Below are 15,684 nucleotides of genomic sequence, written 5' to 3'. Positions count from 1 at the left end.
AACCTGCAGTCCTCCAGATGTTTTGGGGACTTCAACTCCTACCAATACCAGCCAGTATAACCAACTGTTAGGTATGATGGGAGTTGTAGTCCAACAGCATCTGGAGGGCCACAAGTTCCCTACTCTGGTTTTAGGAAGTTCTAGCCTGTCCGTATTTTGGGCAGTAGATGTGCAGCATTTAGCAGCTTCATCCCGCCATAACTCCCTCTGTCATTTTGAGGTTTGATTACCAGATGCAAAGCTCATGCAAAAAAGTAAAGGAGAACCAACGCCATTCACCTCCTTCCCTGCAAACAGATGCCCCCTTTCTGCACTGTAACTCATCATCACAGCTGTACGGAAAGCAACACCTTCTATTACATACTGGATCGTCTTCTAGGAGCTGTGCTGATGTTGGATCAAGACTGCACAGAAGGTCTTATCAGTCCAACTCCAGCAGACAGGCATAGCAGGCAAGCATCCAGCAGCGATAAAAAGCCTAAGATGCTTTAAAGCAGCAGTGGCCAACTTTTTTTTTGGCAAGTGTACAACCACAAATCAAATCTAAAGAATAATACAGTGCTACTCAGCCTCACTCTGCAGTACATAATAAAATGTTCTAGTGTCTTGGAACTATTTTGCTTCTGTCTACTGGAGTAGACAATAGCACAGCATGAGAGAGCCAGGTAGGAGCACTGTGATTCCAAGCCATTGTTAGGTCCAGAGGTCCTCCATTTCCCATCGACATGTACTACAAACTCCTACTGCTTGTGTCAGAGGTTGGCAACCTATGCCTTAAAGCCATTGTTTCAAGTTCTTCGCCTTCAGAGAACCCTGATCACATTGACCTTTCTGATAAGGAGCATCTGTATATTGCAAAAAATTGTGCTGAGAGTTTTAGGGAGAACATTTAGTTCACATAGTGCACTTGTCAGACCAGCTGGGTTGCTTCACAAAGCCCACATATGAGGAAAATGTGCTCCTTAGAATTTCCCTGAGGCTCTGTACTGCAAAGGAAGATTGCTAGTGGCTGGCAAGTCTTCTTTAAGGTCTATCTGTCATTACTATTCTTCTACTGAGGAACCCATTGAGGAACCCGAGTCTCCAGAACAGGTTTGAAAACAACTATCTTAAGAGTAATAAAACCTATTGTTGAATCAAAGGGAGAAACCTTTGTTGAAAATGCAGTGTGGATGATGCCAAGCAGCCTGCTGCTGGGACCTTTCCAAGACCAGTGGGCCTACTAGGCTGAAGGACAGCTTGCACAGGGAGATGTCCAGGATGCTGAGCTTTGGTGCGAGACAACCATGATTTATGTACCTCTGACTTAAAGGGAAGGTCTGTGTTTGGTAGCTAGGTTGTCATAGCTGATGTTTTCAACAAGTTGTGTCTGCTAAGATGCTTATGAGTTACAATTTAGACCCTACTCGGTAGAATTGGGAGGCACAGTTATAAACTAATTGTAGCAGATAATGTATTTATTTTGTCCATGGTCTTCACCTCATAATATGCCCAAGCTCTCACTTGCACACATATACACAGAGACACAAATATGCTTAGCCTGCTGGTACGGCAGTAAATGCTGCTACACAGCGGAGCATGCTAAGAGCGACTGCTGCTGGGCACATGCTTAGCAAAGAGCACTCACCCCCAGCCCATTATCCCATCCCCACCTTCCGCCTTGCACAACACTGGCTGCTGGAATAGCATCTCACAACCCTGTAAAGTTTGCTACTATAAAGCATGCTTCATGCCAGATCAGGAAGCGTACATTACTAGCTGGACGGTAGCTGCAGAAGGACGCGGGCTTTGCTTTGACAGCAGCTGTGCTGTGACAGGCCACAGTTTAATTTAGCCTTTTCCTCCACTCCCCATCAGAGAAGTGAAGAGTGAGCACAAGGCTAGCATACCAAAACAGCCCTCCAGGGCCCAAGGAAGTAAAATAAAATTCCAGCCTGGTCAAAGCAACAAGTTAGCAGAAATTATGCCTTCAAAACAAGACCACTTAAGACAACAAGAGGTGATTGCCCTAAGTGAAAACCCAGTGGGAAAGCAGAAGTGAAAAGACAAGATCAGAAACCTGATTCCCAGATCCCAGGTCTCAGAGCAGAAATAGGGAAGCTGCGGCTCTCCAGAAGGCCTTGGGACTACAACTCCCATCATCCTTGACCACTGGCTAATGGGCTAATGGGAGTTGAAATCCAACAACACCTAGAGGCCCAGAGTTCCACATTCCTGTCTGATAGGGTGCTCTGTCCCATGGCTGGGATTCGTGGCATATGTTACTTACTCAGAGGACCCTCCTGCCACCTTCCTTGACAAAGAGGTGCAATTTCTCTTCTCAGGAAGGATTTGTTGCTTTACTACATTCACATGCCAATATTTCAATGCTTCTTAATGGAAATGTCTCATTCTCCTCCTTAACATCTCCATCCTTAGACACAGCGGGCTTGATCTGCTAATGGAGAGCTGACACGTGTATTGCAGCAAATGCTGCTATTGCTGTGCACCTGCTACTGATGCAAAATGAAAGAAATGTGTAGCAGGCACTCAATGCCCGCAGGGCATAAATGCACCGTGGTATAACTCCATGATCTTAGTTGGACTGGTGGCAGCGAGGAGGCCAAACAGCCTACACACATCTGCTCTGATTTTCTTTTCATCATGTGATTCTGACTGCCACAAGGCTGGAAGAAAATATCCACTTCAGTCTTGCTGCTACCCAGCTATTTAACTGAGCTGTCTGGATTACTTGGTATTCTACTAACTAGATGCTAAAGATCAGAAGGTTGTAAAAGTATTGAGGGAATTTGCTGCCTAAAGGGACTTGGGGAGGACCCATTACATTGGAATCACTGCAGGAGAAGGCAGTGGTAGCACTGGAAATATAAGGGATGACTTCTACAACAGAAAGCTGACTTTAATGAGAAAGCCTGATAGCTTTCCCCTAATATTTGGACCAATAAATTGTGATGACAGGCACCTGCTGTCTTGTATGTAAGACATTATTCTGTGATGTATTGCTAGGAAGTATCATCTCATGAGCATCTTCCGTGAATTTAAAGGGTTTTACATGAAGTGGGTGGGGAGAATCTGCAGGATGAAGAGGTAATGCAGGAAAGGTAGTATTATAAAGTCTAGCCCTTTCTGGGGGGGGGGGGGGATTCAGTATGCCATTTAGACCTAAACTACACATAATGGGGAGTTGCACACATGCCATTGACCTGCATCTCCCCTGCAGAATACGTAATATTCTTTGTTCAGGTGCCCCTTTGTGGAACCTTCATCTTGCCCAGGGCTTTCATTTCCTGTGTGAAAGCAAAGCCTTCAGCACATGTTAATAAGCTGAAACGATTCCTGGAAAGAGCATGCTGTTCCTTAGAGTGATATACACACCCTAAATAAACAGATGTGTAACAGGAAGACTCAAGGATTCTTTCAGTTTGCACCAGTACCGAGTAGCACTAAGCCGAACATTGCTACCTCCTTGATGTGCAGGTGACAATGAGGATCACTGCTACCCCTATGAGCAAAAGAGAGTGCAAGGAAGGGGAGGTCATCACAGCCCTCAAGTTCAAAATGGGCTGGATAAAAAAACCCTCACCTGGTTTTCAGCAGGCAGTCGTGGCATGGAGGCAGCACGTCCATGACCTTCCATGGGCAGGTACTGGTCACTGTCTGAGTAGCCCTCCCTTGCCATCTCCCGCATCTCTACAGACTGGATTAGGCAAAGCAGATGAATTTATTGATTTATTTAAAACATTTATAAACCTCTTAGTATTTGAAAAGCCTCTAAGAAGTGCACAACATAAAAAAACAATAAACAGCATAATTAAAATAGAAATACAACATAAAACAAGTAAAACAGTACCAAGAAAAAGCAAGAATTCAGAGAATTCATGTAAGTAAAAAAAGGGGGCAATCTTATGGGTCAGAGAAAGCCTGGGCAGAAAGATACATTTTTATACCATGTCTGAAGCAATGGGGTCACGACACATGGGATGCCAGATCTGGGGGAGCTGAGAGGGACAGATGTGGAACAACTGACCAAAGATTAAAGGACTCAATGGACTTCAAACACAGAATCTACTTATTCTGGCCTCATGCTGCTGGCAACCTCTAGTCATTAAGTATTCTTCTGCTAAACATGATTCGACCTCTCATTCTCTAGCTCTCATAAATATATTTCCTACCCAAATCCAGGAATACAAGACAGAGGCAATGAGCATTTTAGATTCTGGATCTGCAGGCTGTTGTACTGCTGCTGTGTCCTGCGGAACCCCATATACAAGTGGTGACTGGCGTGGACTGGTGTGGTAGAAAGCAGAGAAACCAAATGCAACTAGACCCAGAACAAACTAATTCTGGTTTTCCCCTCAACCTCCTTCCTGGTGAGTACTACAAAGGCAACACTGAGAGGAAGAAGCTGACAGCCAGTGCCATTCTCTGGACTGGTTGTAAGGAGGAAGGCAGGCAGATGGGGGCTGGCTGAGGGCAGATAGACATTGGTGGGGCAGCATCCCATTTGCCTTAATGGAGCAGCCTCCATTGATATACAAATGGTTCAAATATGCTATGCAAAGTCTTTGGAGCCTGCAGGACACATCAAGAGGCAGGGGTGAATTCTCCTAAGGCGCTTTCTCCTAAGGCTGCCAGATATAAAATCATGCAAGGAAAGAGGGCGTTGCTAGTATTCTTGGAGAAATCACTCCTATTCTCCCAGTTCATAGGCTGAGAGCCAAATGCACACTACGGAGGAACATCTGTACCAATAAGGTAGTAGACTTATGACTGTGGAAAGAAATCAGTAGATTGTGACTGAAAACGACATTTAATGTGCCAGGATGGATTTACCTCTCAAATGACACTGTGTTCATGATACAGAGCATAACTGCAATTTTATCTTTAGGACAAATATTTTGAGAACAGCCATATGAACACTGAGCATCAAAATTCATACTTCTCCATTTAACTCATTTGGAGCCCCTACAATCTAGGTGGTGGTGAGGTTTTGCTTCACCTTTGGAGTCCCCTCCTCCTTTGTTTAAGGTAAGGTGAATTCATATGATCAGATTAGCATGGCAAGAAGGCAATATGAGCAAACACAGGCTGAGTTCAGTTTATGGCAAAAAGATCTTGCAGCTGATTCACCATAAGTACAATTTGCAACTCATCTCCCTTTTGTCATGCTACCAAAACTTCATACAGTAGGTTGAACAGGGTGCTGTAAATGTGGACTGTCATGAGATCCAAGTGTCACACGATTCCTTCACCTTCAGTTGAAGCTCAACCCATATTGGCCTGACCCACATCTCAATTATTTGCTCCTCTGAACTGGACCTTCCTGAGCAACTTTCCTATGATTCTGGAATTTTCAAAACATGATGTCTGATTCTAGTGAAAGATTGCATATTATAACAGACTTTAAAAAGATTTCAAGAGGACAAACTGGGTCAGAGAAGAGAGAAAGATTGAGAGATAGGCAAGTGCCAGTCCAAGCACCTAGCTGGCACACAAACCACCTGGGAATTGGTCCGGCTATTGGGTATCTCTTCCGGGCGCCCTGGCTCTGGGCTCCAGGTTCCTGTCTTCTGGAACATTTCTTGCGCTCGTTGTGTGACCCAGGATTCACTTTCTTTCATTCCTCCTTCCTGCATGGTCCTGGAGCAGAAAGAATAGTCAGACTATAACAAGTTGCTGCACAGTCACAAACAGAGTCTGATGACACAGAATCATTAGCGTTGTGGAAATAGCTACAATAGCTGCCTTGTCAGGTTCCCTGCTATTCAAAACCCCAGAGTTTCCCAGCTAAGTAAACACAGCCAGAATCTGGTAGTTTCAGGAACTCTTATACCAGGGGTCTGCAACCTTTAAGACAAAAAGAGCCACTTGGACCCGTTTCCGAAGGAAATAAAACTGGAAGCCGCAAAACTCGTCATTATAAAAATAACTTTTTTGTCACTTTTTTATTATTTCTTTGTTTGACCCCTCAGAATTACTCCTCCTCATAGAAATAAACATTAAATTAACAAGTTACCTTTTTGTGTGTGTGTGTTCTTCACTCCCCTTCAAAACAGTGACCAGCGTACATGCCCCCTTTCAATGCAGTGACCAGCGTACATGCCCCTTACAATGTAGCGGGCGGGCGGGAAGGTGACTAACGCACGCACCACCCCCATGCGATGTCACAGCCAGTACAGCGCCCGCCACAGTGGGGAATGTCGGGGCACACAATGCACCTCCTCCCCTCGCTAGTATCCACCCCAGAGCCACGACAAAGGTGTAAAAGAGCCACATGCGGCTCCGGAGCCGCGGGTTGCAGACCCCTGTCTTATACAGTACCTGGAAAGCATACAGCAGGGATCAATCATATACAGAACCAAATCAGGAAAAACCCCCACTCAAGTTGACATACTGAAAACCAGAGACATAAACTCCCTTGAGAATATTTAGTAAAGGCTTGTATGCAAACATCTAAAGCAGAAAATATCTATAAAAATACACTGTAGTGTTTCTGGGCTGAAGACTCCTGTTATATCTATTGATGTGATAATCATTGTGAGGGTTTCTAGTAATCTATGATGATGGTTCTACAACAGGGGTCAGCAATTTTTTTCAGCAGGGGGCCGGTCCACTGTCCCTCAGACCTTGTGGGGGGGGCCGGACCATTTTTTTGGGGGGGGTGTGTGAACAAATTCCTATGGCCCACAAATAACCCAGAGATGCATTTTAAATAAAAGCACACATTCTACTCATGTAAAAACACCAGGCAGGCCCCACAAATAACCCAGAGATGCATTTTAAATAAAAGGACACATTCTACTCAGGGACGCGGGTGGCGCTGTGGGTAAAAGCCTCAGCGCCTAGGGCTTGCCGATCGAAAGGTCGGCGGTTCGAATCCCCGCGGCGGGGTGCGCTCCCGCTGCTTGGTCCCAGCGCCTGCCAACCTAGCAGTTCGAAAGCACTCCTGGGTGCAAGTAGATAAATAGGGACCGCTTACTAGCGGGAAGGTAAACGGCGTTTCCGTGTGCGGCTCTGGCTTGCCAGAGCAGCGATGTCACGCTGGCCACGTGACCCGGAAGTGTCTCCGGACAGCGCTGGCCCCCAGCCTCTAGAGTGAGATGGGCGCACAACCCTAGAGTCTGTCAAGACTGGCCCGTACGGGCAGGGGTACCTTTACCTACCTTTACACATTCTACTCATGTAAAAACACGCTGATTCCCAGACCACCTGCGGGCCGGATTTAGAAGGTGATTGGGCCAGATCTGGCCCCCGGACCTTAGTTTGCCTACCTATGTTCTACAAGGTGCCTGATTCTGTCTTTTTGAATATAGCAGGTCTGAACAGTGGCGTAGCGTGGGTTGTCAGCACCCGGGGCAAGGCAAGTAATTTGCGCCCCCTAACCCGTGGATTTGCGCCCCCTAACCTGTGGATTTGCCCTAACCCCAGATGTTGCGCCCGGTGCGGCCGGCCCCCCCTGCACCCCCCACGCTACGCCACTGGGTCTGAAAGCTATATTGATTAAGACTCACGTTCCATCCCCTTGATCCAGTTGTGAGGAAGGGAGAGCATTCTGTCCTGGGCCACCTTCCTGGGATGGGGATGCTAGATCCATGCGCTGGAACATAAGTGGTGTCCGATTCTACAGGAAAGCACAGAATGATGCACAAGTTGGTATTTAGATATCTGTTGGAAAATACATGCAGCTATTAAATAGCTTCTTTTCCTCGAGTAAAAGTTCAGACCATTTGAAAAGCTGTCAATGACAAGACAATCCCTGCATGCTTTGAACTGTGAGTGAAACCTTGCTCACAGACTGATACATTGCCTATTGGCTTTACTGAAAAGCCAGGCTCTTCCCTCTATCAACTGTCAATTGGCAGCAGTCATTTCATCAGGCTGTAGCAGGGAAGGTGGGGAGAGAGGAGTTCTAGGGCCACTCCACTGATGCAGCTGAGAGTCTAGCAACCATTGGCTCTTCCGTGCCTTGAATTGGGCATTATAAGAACTTGTACTTAAGAACTGGCACTGAAGTTTGAGTATTTCCTCCTTGCCAGGGAGTTTCCCCCCTGATTTTACTTAGCTCCAGTTCCTTCACAATTCCAAGAAGGCATCTCAAGATTCTCCTCCAACCCTGCCTTTGATGCACATTGCATCAAAATTATTTGGCACATGTACATCTGCATGACTGCACATACACAACTGCACAAATACAGTATCATACATCCCTCGTCCCCCGTTAAAATACAGTGGTACCTCGGGTTAAGTACTTAATTCGTTCCGGAGGTCTGTTCTTAACCTGAAACTGTTTTTAACCTGAAGAAACTTTAGCTAATGGGGCCTCCCACTGCTGCCGTGCCACTGCTGTGCGATTTGTGTTCTCATCCTGAAGCAAAGTTCTTAACCCGAGGTACTGTTTCTGGGTTAGCGGAATCTGTAACCTGAAGTGTCTGTAACCTGAAGCGTATGTAACCCGAGATACCACTGTACATTAGTTCAGGGATTCGTGGCCAGACCTGGCAAAAAAAAATGAAAGCTGGATACTGAGGGATCTTTTCTCAAACCCTGTTTTATGGTTGCCACATACCTGCTCCTCCTGTATGGCCTGCAACTTCTTGGCCTTACTTTGGCGGTAATATTCCATGATCATCATGGCTGCATAGATTTTGCCCACTGTCAGATCGGTAGCTGTAGGATGAAGAAAGCAGAAAGAAAATGATAAATTGCTTCAGCTTATTTTTCCCTTAGGTTTTTCTAAAGGTGAACTCTGTCTTCAGTTTGGGCTGAGATTTCTTGGCTGGTGGGGTGCCATCACTGTAAGTCTATGTGTGTCTGCATGTAAAATTGTTAATTCCTTCATGGGTTTTGCAGTTGCAGCTCAGGTAGACATTTGAGGGTAAGTTCCCAAATTTAAATTGCTAGTCTCAGACACCACATGGAGAGTTGAACATGGCCTCATTAGACCTACCTTTTGGCAAAGTGAACACAAGGGGCATATAGGTAAGTGCATTAGCTCTACCCTCTTGCAATCATTCTGATCACCCTCCACAAGTTGGAGGGTAATAGTCTGAAAGGAGGAGCCTTTTCAAGAAGGCATATTTTAGAACAGGTCTTTCTCCTCTGTAATAAAATAATAGGAAAGGGATTTATTTCTTTATTTGCGGAATTTTTATTCTACCCTTTACCATGTGGCCTCAGGGCAGGTTCCAATAAAATCAAAGTACACAACAACAATGCAGGTAAGTGTATGTGTGTATATATGTGTGTGTGTGTGTGTGTGTGTGTATAAAATAATTAATCAATATTATTTTTTATTTTATAAAATTTATATACCACTTGATTGTAAAAAACCTCAAAGTGGTTTACAAAAAAGATGAAACAACAAATAATCAATAATAATTAATAACAATTTAAGACTTTCAAAAAGTAAAATTAATAAAAAATCACAATATACAAGTTCGTTTACCCGAAAACACCTGCTGTCTGAAGGCTAATTAAAGAGAAATGTATTTACCTGACATCAGAACCTGCTCTGCGTTGATACCTGTCTGATCTCGAGAAAAGTCCTCCAGAGTTGTGGTGCTGCGATCTAGAGCACCTATCTCCAAGTTTCAGTCAATCAGGTATCCATTAATGGTGCTACTACCAACACAGCCTCCCTGATACATCTCAGCATATGGGCAGGACAATATTGGGAGAGATGCTCTTTTAGTTAATTTGGGCCCAAGCCACTCAGAGCTTTATATGTGAAAGTCAACTGTCTGAACTGGGCTTGGTGACATATAGCCAATGAAGATGCTTTAAAAAACTAGCATTCTGAACTAGTGACAATCTTTGAACTGTGTTCAGGAGTTGCCCTATGTAAAGTGCATTACAGTAGTTAAACCAGGAAGCTACTAGGGTGTGAATTGGTGTGGCCAGGCTATCCCTGTCCAGACATGGCCATATGTGATGAATCAGCCATAGCTGCCAATAACCACTACCTCAGCCTTCAGTGACAAGGTGGCATTACAGAGTAACTTCTGACTATGCACTTGATCTTTTACAGTGGGGTGGGGTGGGGAACGTCTGGACCATGAGCAACTCTTGTCCCACCATGGCATCTAAGTTTATCCATGAGGCTATTTCCCCCAAACCATGCCCATCTGTCTATCAGTTGACATCACTGGGTGACAGCTGATGAGCACGGTTTAGTCCTGCTGAGTGCCACTTTACTGTTGTGTTCCCTGTGGGACTATCCATGTGGAAATAACACAGTTCTCTCCATTGACAAGATGACATTGCAACAGTAATTTCTATACAGTTATTTCCATAAAGAAGCGAGTATCTGCATGAACTCAGTGTGGACAGAATGAATGTCACAGGCAGGGACAATAACGACAACTCTTACATTTATGAGGGGTGACCAGGAGATCCAGAGTTTTCTGGGAAAGGTTGGGCCAGATTGCCATCATTTCCTTCCTCAGCTCAGCATCCATTTGCTGTTTGTCAGCGCCCCCTAGAAGATGTAAGCCAGGGATGAGACACAACAATTAAACAACTGGGCACCTGATCTCCACCCTCTCCCCAGAAGTATTAGAATATTTAATCTGTTTCTTTTGCATTCTGTTAATTCTCTGGTCAATATTGAAACCAAAACTGAAAAGAAATATTAGGGCAGATCCACGCCGTACCTTTAAAGTATATTCAATGCACATTTAAAGCATATGACTTCCGTCAAGGATTCCTGGGAACTGTAGTTTTCCCTTACAGAGGTACGATTCCTAGCAGCCTTAACAAACTACAGTTCCCAGGATTCTTTGGGGGAAGTCATGTGCTTTAAATGTGCATTGGATGTGCTTTAAATGTACGGTATGGATGTGCCCCATTGCTGTTACAGCCACTCTATATCAGAGTTGAATGAGTCACACTTCACATTGTAGGTGTTAGTTGGTATGTTTGACCACTGCTGCCCTCAACATTTCCTGGTAAGTCAGAGAGGATTCTAGAACAGTTTTCTCCTTAACATTCTAAAGTTCTATATCAGAATATTCTACATCATTATTTATTTATTTTTTTGGTCAGGGTGCATTCCATACCACTCAGTAAGATGACTCCTTGCATGTAGATCAGAGATGGGGAACCTGTGGCCCTCCATATGTTGCTGGACTACAACTCCCATCACCCCTGACCATTGGCCATATTGGCTGAAGCTGAGTCAGAGTCCAGCAGCATCTGGAAGGCCACAGGTTCTGCAACCCTTATCTACACTTTGGGAGAAGCCTTCCTGAAAGATGTGGAATGCACCCTGGGGCATTCTGCTCCATGGGAGGTTTCTGTGCTCCCTGACCTCACATGTGGGCGGCAAGCAGACAAACTACTATGGCAAAATAACCAGAAAGATCTCCAACCCAAGAGAGTCAGAAAAGGGGCCTTGGAGCTTTTAATAATGACAAGTACATTTCATCCTGTGTAAACCTCTACAGTGAAATGTTAATTGGTTTTAAAGGCAGCATCACTCTTCTGATGGGTCTTTAACATAACTTCTTTCTTCATGCATAGGCTGGTACTGGGATGTTTGACCAATTTAAGAGGCAGAATGCCTACCCCTTACTACTCCTTCCTGGGGAATATCTGGTCCAGGGAGCCTTGTTTCTCCTATAGGCATTTGCATACATATTTCTGTGCAATGTATCATCTATATAAAAGAACTAGCAGGTACTATAATTGTGCAGTGGTAGTAGTGTAGCTACGGGACGCGGGTGGCGCTGTGGGTTAAACCACAGAGCCTAGGACTTGCTGATCAGAAGGTGGGCGGTTCGAATCCCCGCGACGGGGTGAGCTCCCGTTGCTCAGTCCCTACTCCTGCCAACATAGCAGTTTGAAAGCATGTCAAAGTGCAAGTAGATAAATAGGTACTGCTCCGGCGGGAAGGTAAACGGTTCCCTCAGCCAATAAAGCGAGATGAGCGCTGCAACCCCAAAGTCAGCCACGACTGGACCTAATGGTCAGGGGTCCCTTTACCTTTACCTTTGTAGTGTAGCTAATGAGGTTAATCTGAGGCAAAATTATTGCTAATTGAAAACTTTTCCCAGGCTTTGCTTTCCAATATGTAATTTAATTTCTCTAATCTGTCAGGAAAGAAACTGCTCTCTCTTGCTGTGTTTATGGTGGTGTCACTTGCCTTTGGCAATCTTGATGTCAAGTGCAGTCCGGATCAACGCCATGAGGGTAGAATTGAAATGGACTGTATTGTCGTCTGCCACAGGCAGGTCCATACGAAGTAGTCTCTGCAGAAACCCAAGCAGAAAGGTGTCATCTCACAACTCCCTACCACCCAGGTTATCATGCACAGAGGAGTATATGAGCTCTGGGGAGAACTCTGAGTTCAATAATTTTGTCTTGCATCAAATCCTTCTACTCATGGATTAACCTCACTTTCCACCCAGTATCATGAGGACCAGAGCCCAGTTGCAATATGTTAATATCTGGATACTCGGCTCTTATCAGACCTTATTTTGCTTTCACCCAACTGCTTTCAGATATTGGTATGTGGATTCCACATCAGCTACTAGAAGATGGGCCTGGAAAACCCCCCACATAATAACTGTATGGACCTGGTTGCACTCCTAAACGTGTTGCTTAGAAATTCATCCCATTGAGATTTACCTTAAACATTCTGCAAGATTATCTACTGGGTTTTTGCCAATGACTTTAGCCAGAGATGACTGTAGTCTGAAGACCTCTGCAAGGAGACCCTTCTATTGTCTGTATTAGACTTGGAGGCAGTTTCCTGGCTTCTGTTCTAGCCCACTGTATCCCAATCAGTTTTCAGAAATAGGAATATTCTAGACTCCTAGCTTGGGTCACTAGAGCTACTTTCATCCCCTAGCTGTAGATGAGTCCCATGTGTCCTATCCAACTAAGTCTCTCATGATGTAATCTCTCCTCTCCAGAATGTATCCCTTTTAAGGTCCTCTTCCAAACTAACACAGACTTCTCCCCAAAGAGCTCATTGTCTATATAAAAGTAAAAAAGTGTAAAACAAAGGAAAAACCCAAATAAAATCCCAACTATCCAAGACAGCAGTAGACAGCAGTGGTAAAGGGATGGGGTCCAAGGAGAATGCACACAAACATTCAACAGAACAGTTTTCATCAAATGCGCAAGACTAGAACATGCAAAAAGAGCATGCAGCATGCAGCACAGTGCAAAAGCATGCACAGAGAACACGTTGAGACTCATTCATAGCTCTGGTATAGATTGCTCTAAGGGAGAGATCCGGATTGTGGGCTCTTGGTGCAAAAAATGGGTGCATCCTTAAGGTAGAAAAGAAAGAAATGAAATTGACAGACTATGGGCCATGTGCCATTCCTGAGCCAAGGCTGTGGGCTGGAGATCACACAAGATGCTCAGGGTGGGGCTTGACCAGCTAGTGCATTAGCTGAGATAGGACCAATGGAAATGGGGGTTAGACGGTCAGGGTCCTTGGGGTTCATTAAGTGGATGTCACTGAACAGAGGTGCACAGAATGACAGATGAGATCAAAAATTCTGAAGGAAGAGGAGAAAGAAAGAGGGAGACACACATATAGATGATGGTGATGATAATGATGATGACACATTAAGTAGGAAGATCCCTCAGGAATCTGATGTCCAGAAAACCTGTAAATCTTGGGAGAGCAGCCTGCATTTGACTGAACAGATCTTCCTCAGTGCTTCGTACTTGGGTACTCAGAATTTCCTCCTCTTTGGTAAGAATGCTGCCTGTGCCCTCACATTACCTTGTGTTCCTGAGCTGTCCATGAACAAGGCACATGGCCTGTGCATCAAATCCATTTCTGTCACATAACTTAATTCAACCTGTCAGAAGATCTTGCAGAGTCAAGCCTTTCTTTTGGGTCATATGCAGGATCTGTTGTGGATCCCAAAGGTGAGGCACCTCATAAAACAAGATGAAGCAACCTTATTTTCCTTCTCATCCCTTAGACCTTTCTTTTGCATTGCATTCAGAATTCACAGAGGACTGGGGATGGACTCTCTGGACTTTTTGGCAGTTGACCAAAAGTTTAACAGTAGTTGTAGAAATTATATTTTTGCTTTGCAACCAGAACTCAATAGCCACACCTCTAGGTGAATGCCTCACTCAGGGCTTGTTGACTTTTCCACTTGTGCCGTGCCTAGAAAGCATGGGTCCAAGAAGTTTTCCCTTGCCCTGTTCCTTTCCAAGGGAAAACATGCTCTTTAGCGATAGATTGGAACAAATGGCAATTTGGGGGGAACCTGAATTGTTATTTGCTCTGATTTATAATATAATAATAATAATTTATTATTTATACCCCGCCCATCTGGGCGGCTTCCAACAAAATATTAAAATACAATAGTCTATTAAACATTAAAAGCTTCCCTAAACAGGGCTGCCTTCAGATGTCTTCTAAAAGTCTGGTAGTTGTTTTTCTCTTTGACATCTGGTGGGAGGACATTCCACAGGGCGGGTGCCACTACCGAGAAGGCCCTCTCCCTGGTTCCCTGTAACTTGGCTTCTTGCAGTGAGGGAACCGCCAGAAGGCCCTCGGCGCTGGACCTCAGTGTCCGGGCAGAACGATGGGGGTGGAGACGCTCCTTCAGGTATACTGGACCGAGGCCGTTTAGGGCTTTAAAGGTCAGCAGCAACACTTTGAATTGTGCTCAGAAACGTACTGGGAGCCAATGTAGGTCTTTCAAGACTGGTGTTATGTAGTCTCAGCGGCTGCTCCCAGTCACCAGTCTAGCTGCCGCATTCTGGATTAGTTGTAGTTTCTGGGTCACCTTCAAAGGTAGCTCCACATAGAGCGCATTGCAGTAGTCCAAGCGAGAGATAACTTGAGCCCTAAAGAGCAGTTTTCCCTGGAGGAAAGCAGCGGGACAAGAGAAAATGCGGATAAACCCTCAGTGGATACCCCAGGATTCTGGCAGTCTACAAGACTGGGGGCTTATGCACAGCTACCATTTCTCCTGCTCTTTCCAGACACAGGTTTGCACTCAAAAGCTCCACGTCCAAGAGTTGTTGGGTCTCTGCCCCCTTGAAGCTTTCCCTGTGAAAACCTGCTCTTTAGAACCCAATCGGAGCAAGCATCAATTTGGGTTTCCCAGCAGATTGCTGTTTGCTCTGATTGAGCTTTAAAGAATGGGTTTTTGCAAGGAATGCGATGGGGCAAAAAGAGAGAGCGCACTTCAATGCAGTGTTTTAAAGCGCAGACTGTGCCTGGAAGAAGTAGAGGAAATATAACTGTGGATAAACCCTGAGTGTTACTTTGCTTTTGTGAATGGCATAGGAACTGCTACAGCATGGCTGACCTCTAGTAACAATGGATTCATGTGGCTGGGGCCAGCAGCATAGTTACCTCCCATAGGAGCAGTGACCTCTCCCAGGACCTGCAGAACTGTTATGGGTTTGGAAACTACCTTGCTGCTTCCACCCACAGAATTGTCTTCCTTCAAATGTTACCACACTGCAGCTATTCTTATATCACAAACTGTGATATTAGGCCTGAGTGTAGCAGTTGCTTGTGGCTCCCCTCCTCCCCACTCCCATGCCACATGCCCTTCTTCCAGAGTCATTCTATACCCACTTTCCCCCTATTGTTTAGCTGCATTCAATTCCCTGAAGCATATCTCAATGCCAACCAAAACAAAAACAAAATGTTATAGAAATATTCATACAGATTTGTATTGTTCATTAAAAAAA

General features: G+C 45.0%; 1 protein-coding gene across 15 annotated transcripts in view; it reads right to left on the bottom strand.

The window, feature by feature from the left end:
• The window catches only part of CACNA1A (calcium voltage-gated channel subunit alpha1 A), a 261,713-nt gene that overhangs the window by 20,039 nt on the left and 225,990 nt on the right, over nucleotides 1–15,684 (bottom strand). For 14 of the 15 annotated variants that reach the window (XM_077924402.1, XM_077924392.1, XM_077924388.1 and 11 more), the window contains 6 exons: nucleotides 12,143–12,248; nucleotides 10,370–10,477; nucleotides 8,567–8,667; nucleotides 7,512–7,621; nucleotides 5,502–5,640; nucleotides 3,584–3,697 (listed from right to left, as the gene is read on the bottom strand). In XM_077924402.1, the coding sequence (XP_077780528.1) occupies nucleotides 3,584–3,697; nucleotides 5,502–5,640; nucleotides 7,512–7,621; nucleotides 8,567–8,667; nucleotides 10,370–10,477; nucleotides 12,143–12,248 (678 nt within the window). The remainder of the gene's footprint in view (nucleotides 1–3,583; nucleotides 3,698–5,501; nucleotides 5,641–7,511; nucleotides 7,622–8,566; nucleotides 8,668–10,369; nucleotides 10,478–12,142; nucleotides 12,249–15,684) is intronic. The other variant, XM_077924398.1, reaches the window with a different exon arrangement.

This window comes from Podarcis muralis, chromosome 2 (genome assembly GCF_964188315.1).
Source record: "Podarcis muralis chromosome 2, rPodMur119.hap1.1, whole genome shotgun sequence".
Lineage (NCBI taxonomy): Eukaryota > Metazoa > Chordata > Lepidosauria > Squamata > Lacertidae > Podarcis > Podarcis muralis.
The sequence above is the reverse complement of the archived record's forward strand: the minus strand, read 5'-3'. Positions and strand labels throughout refer to the sequence as shown.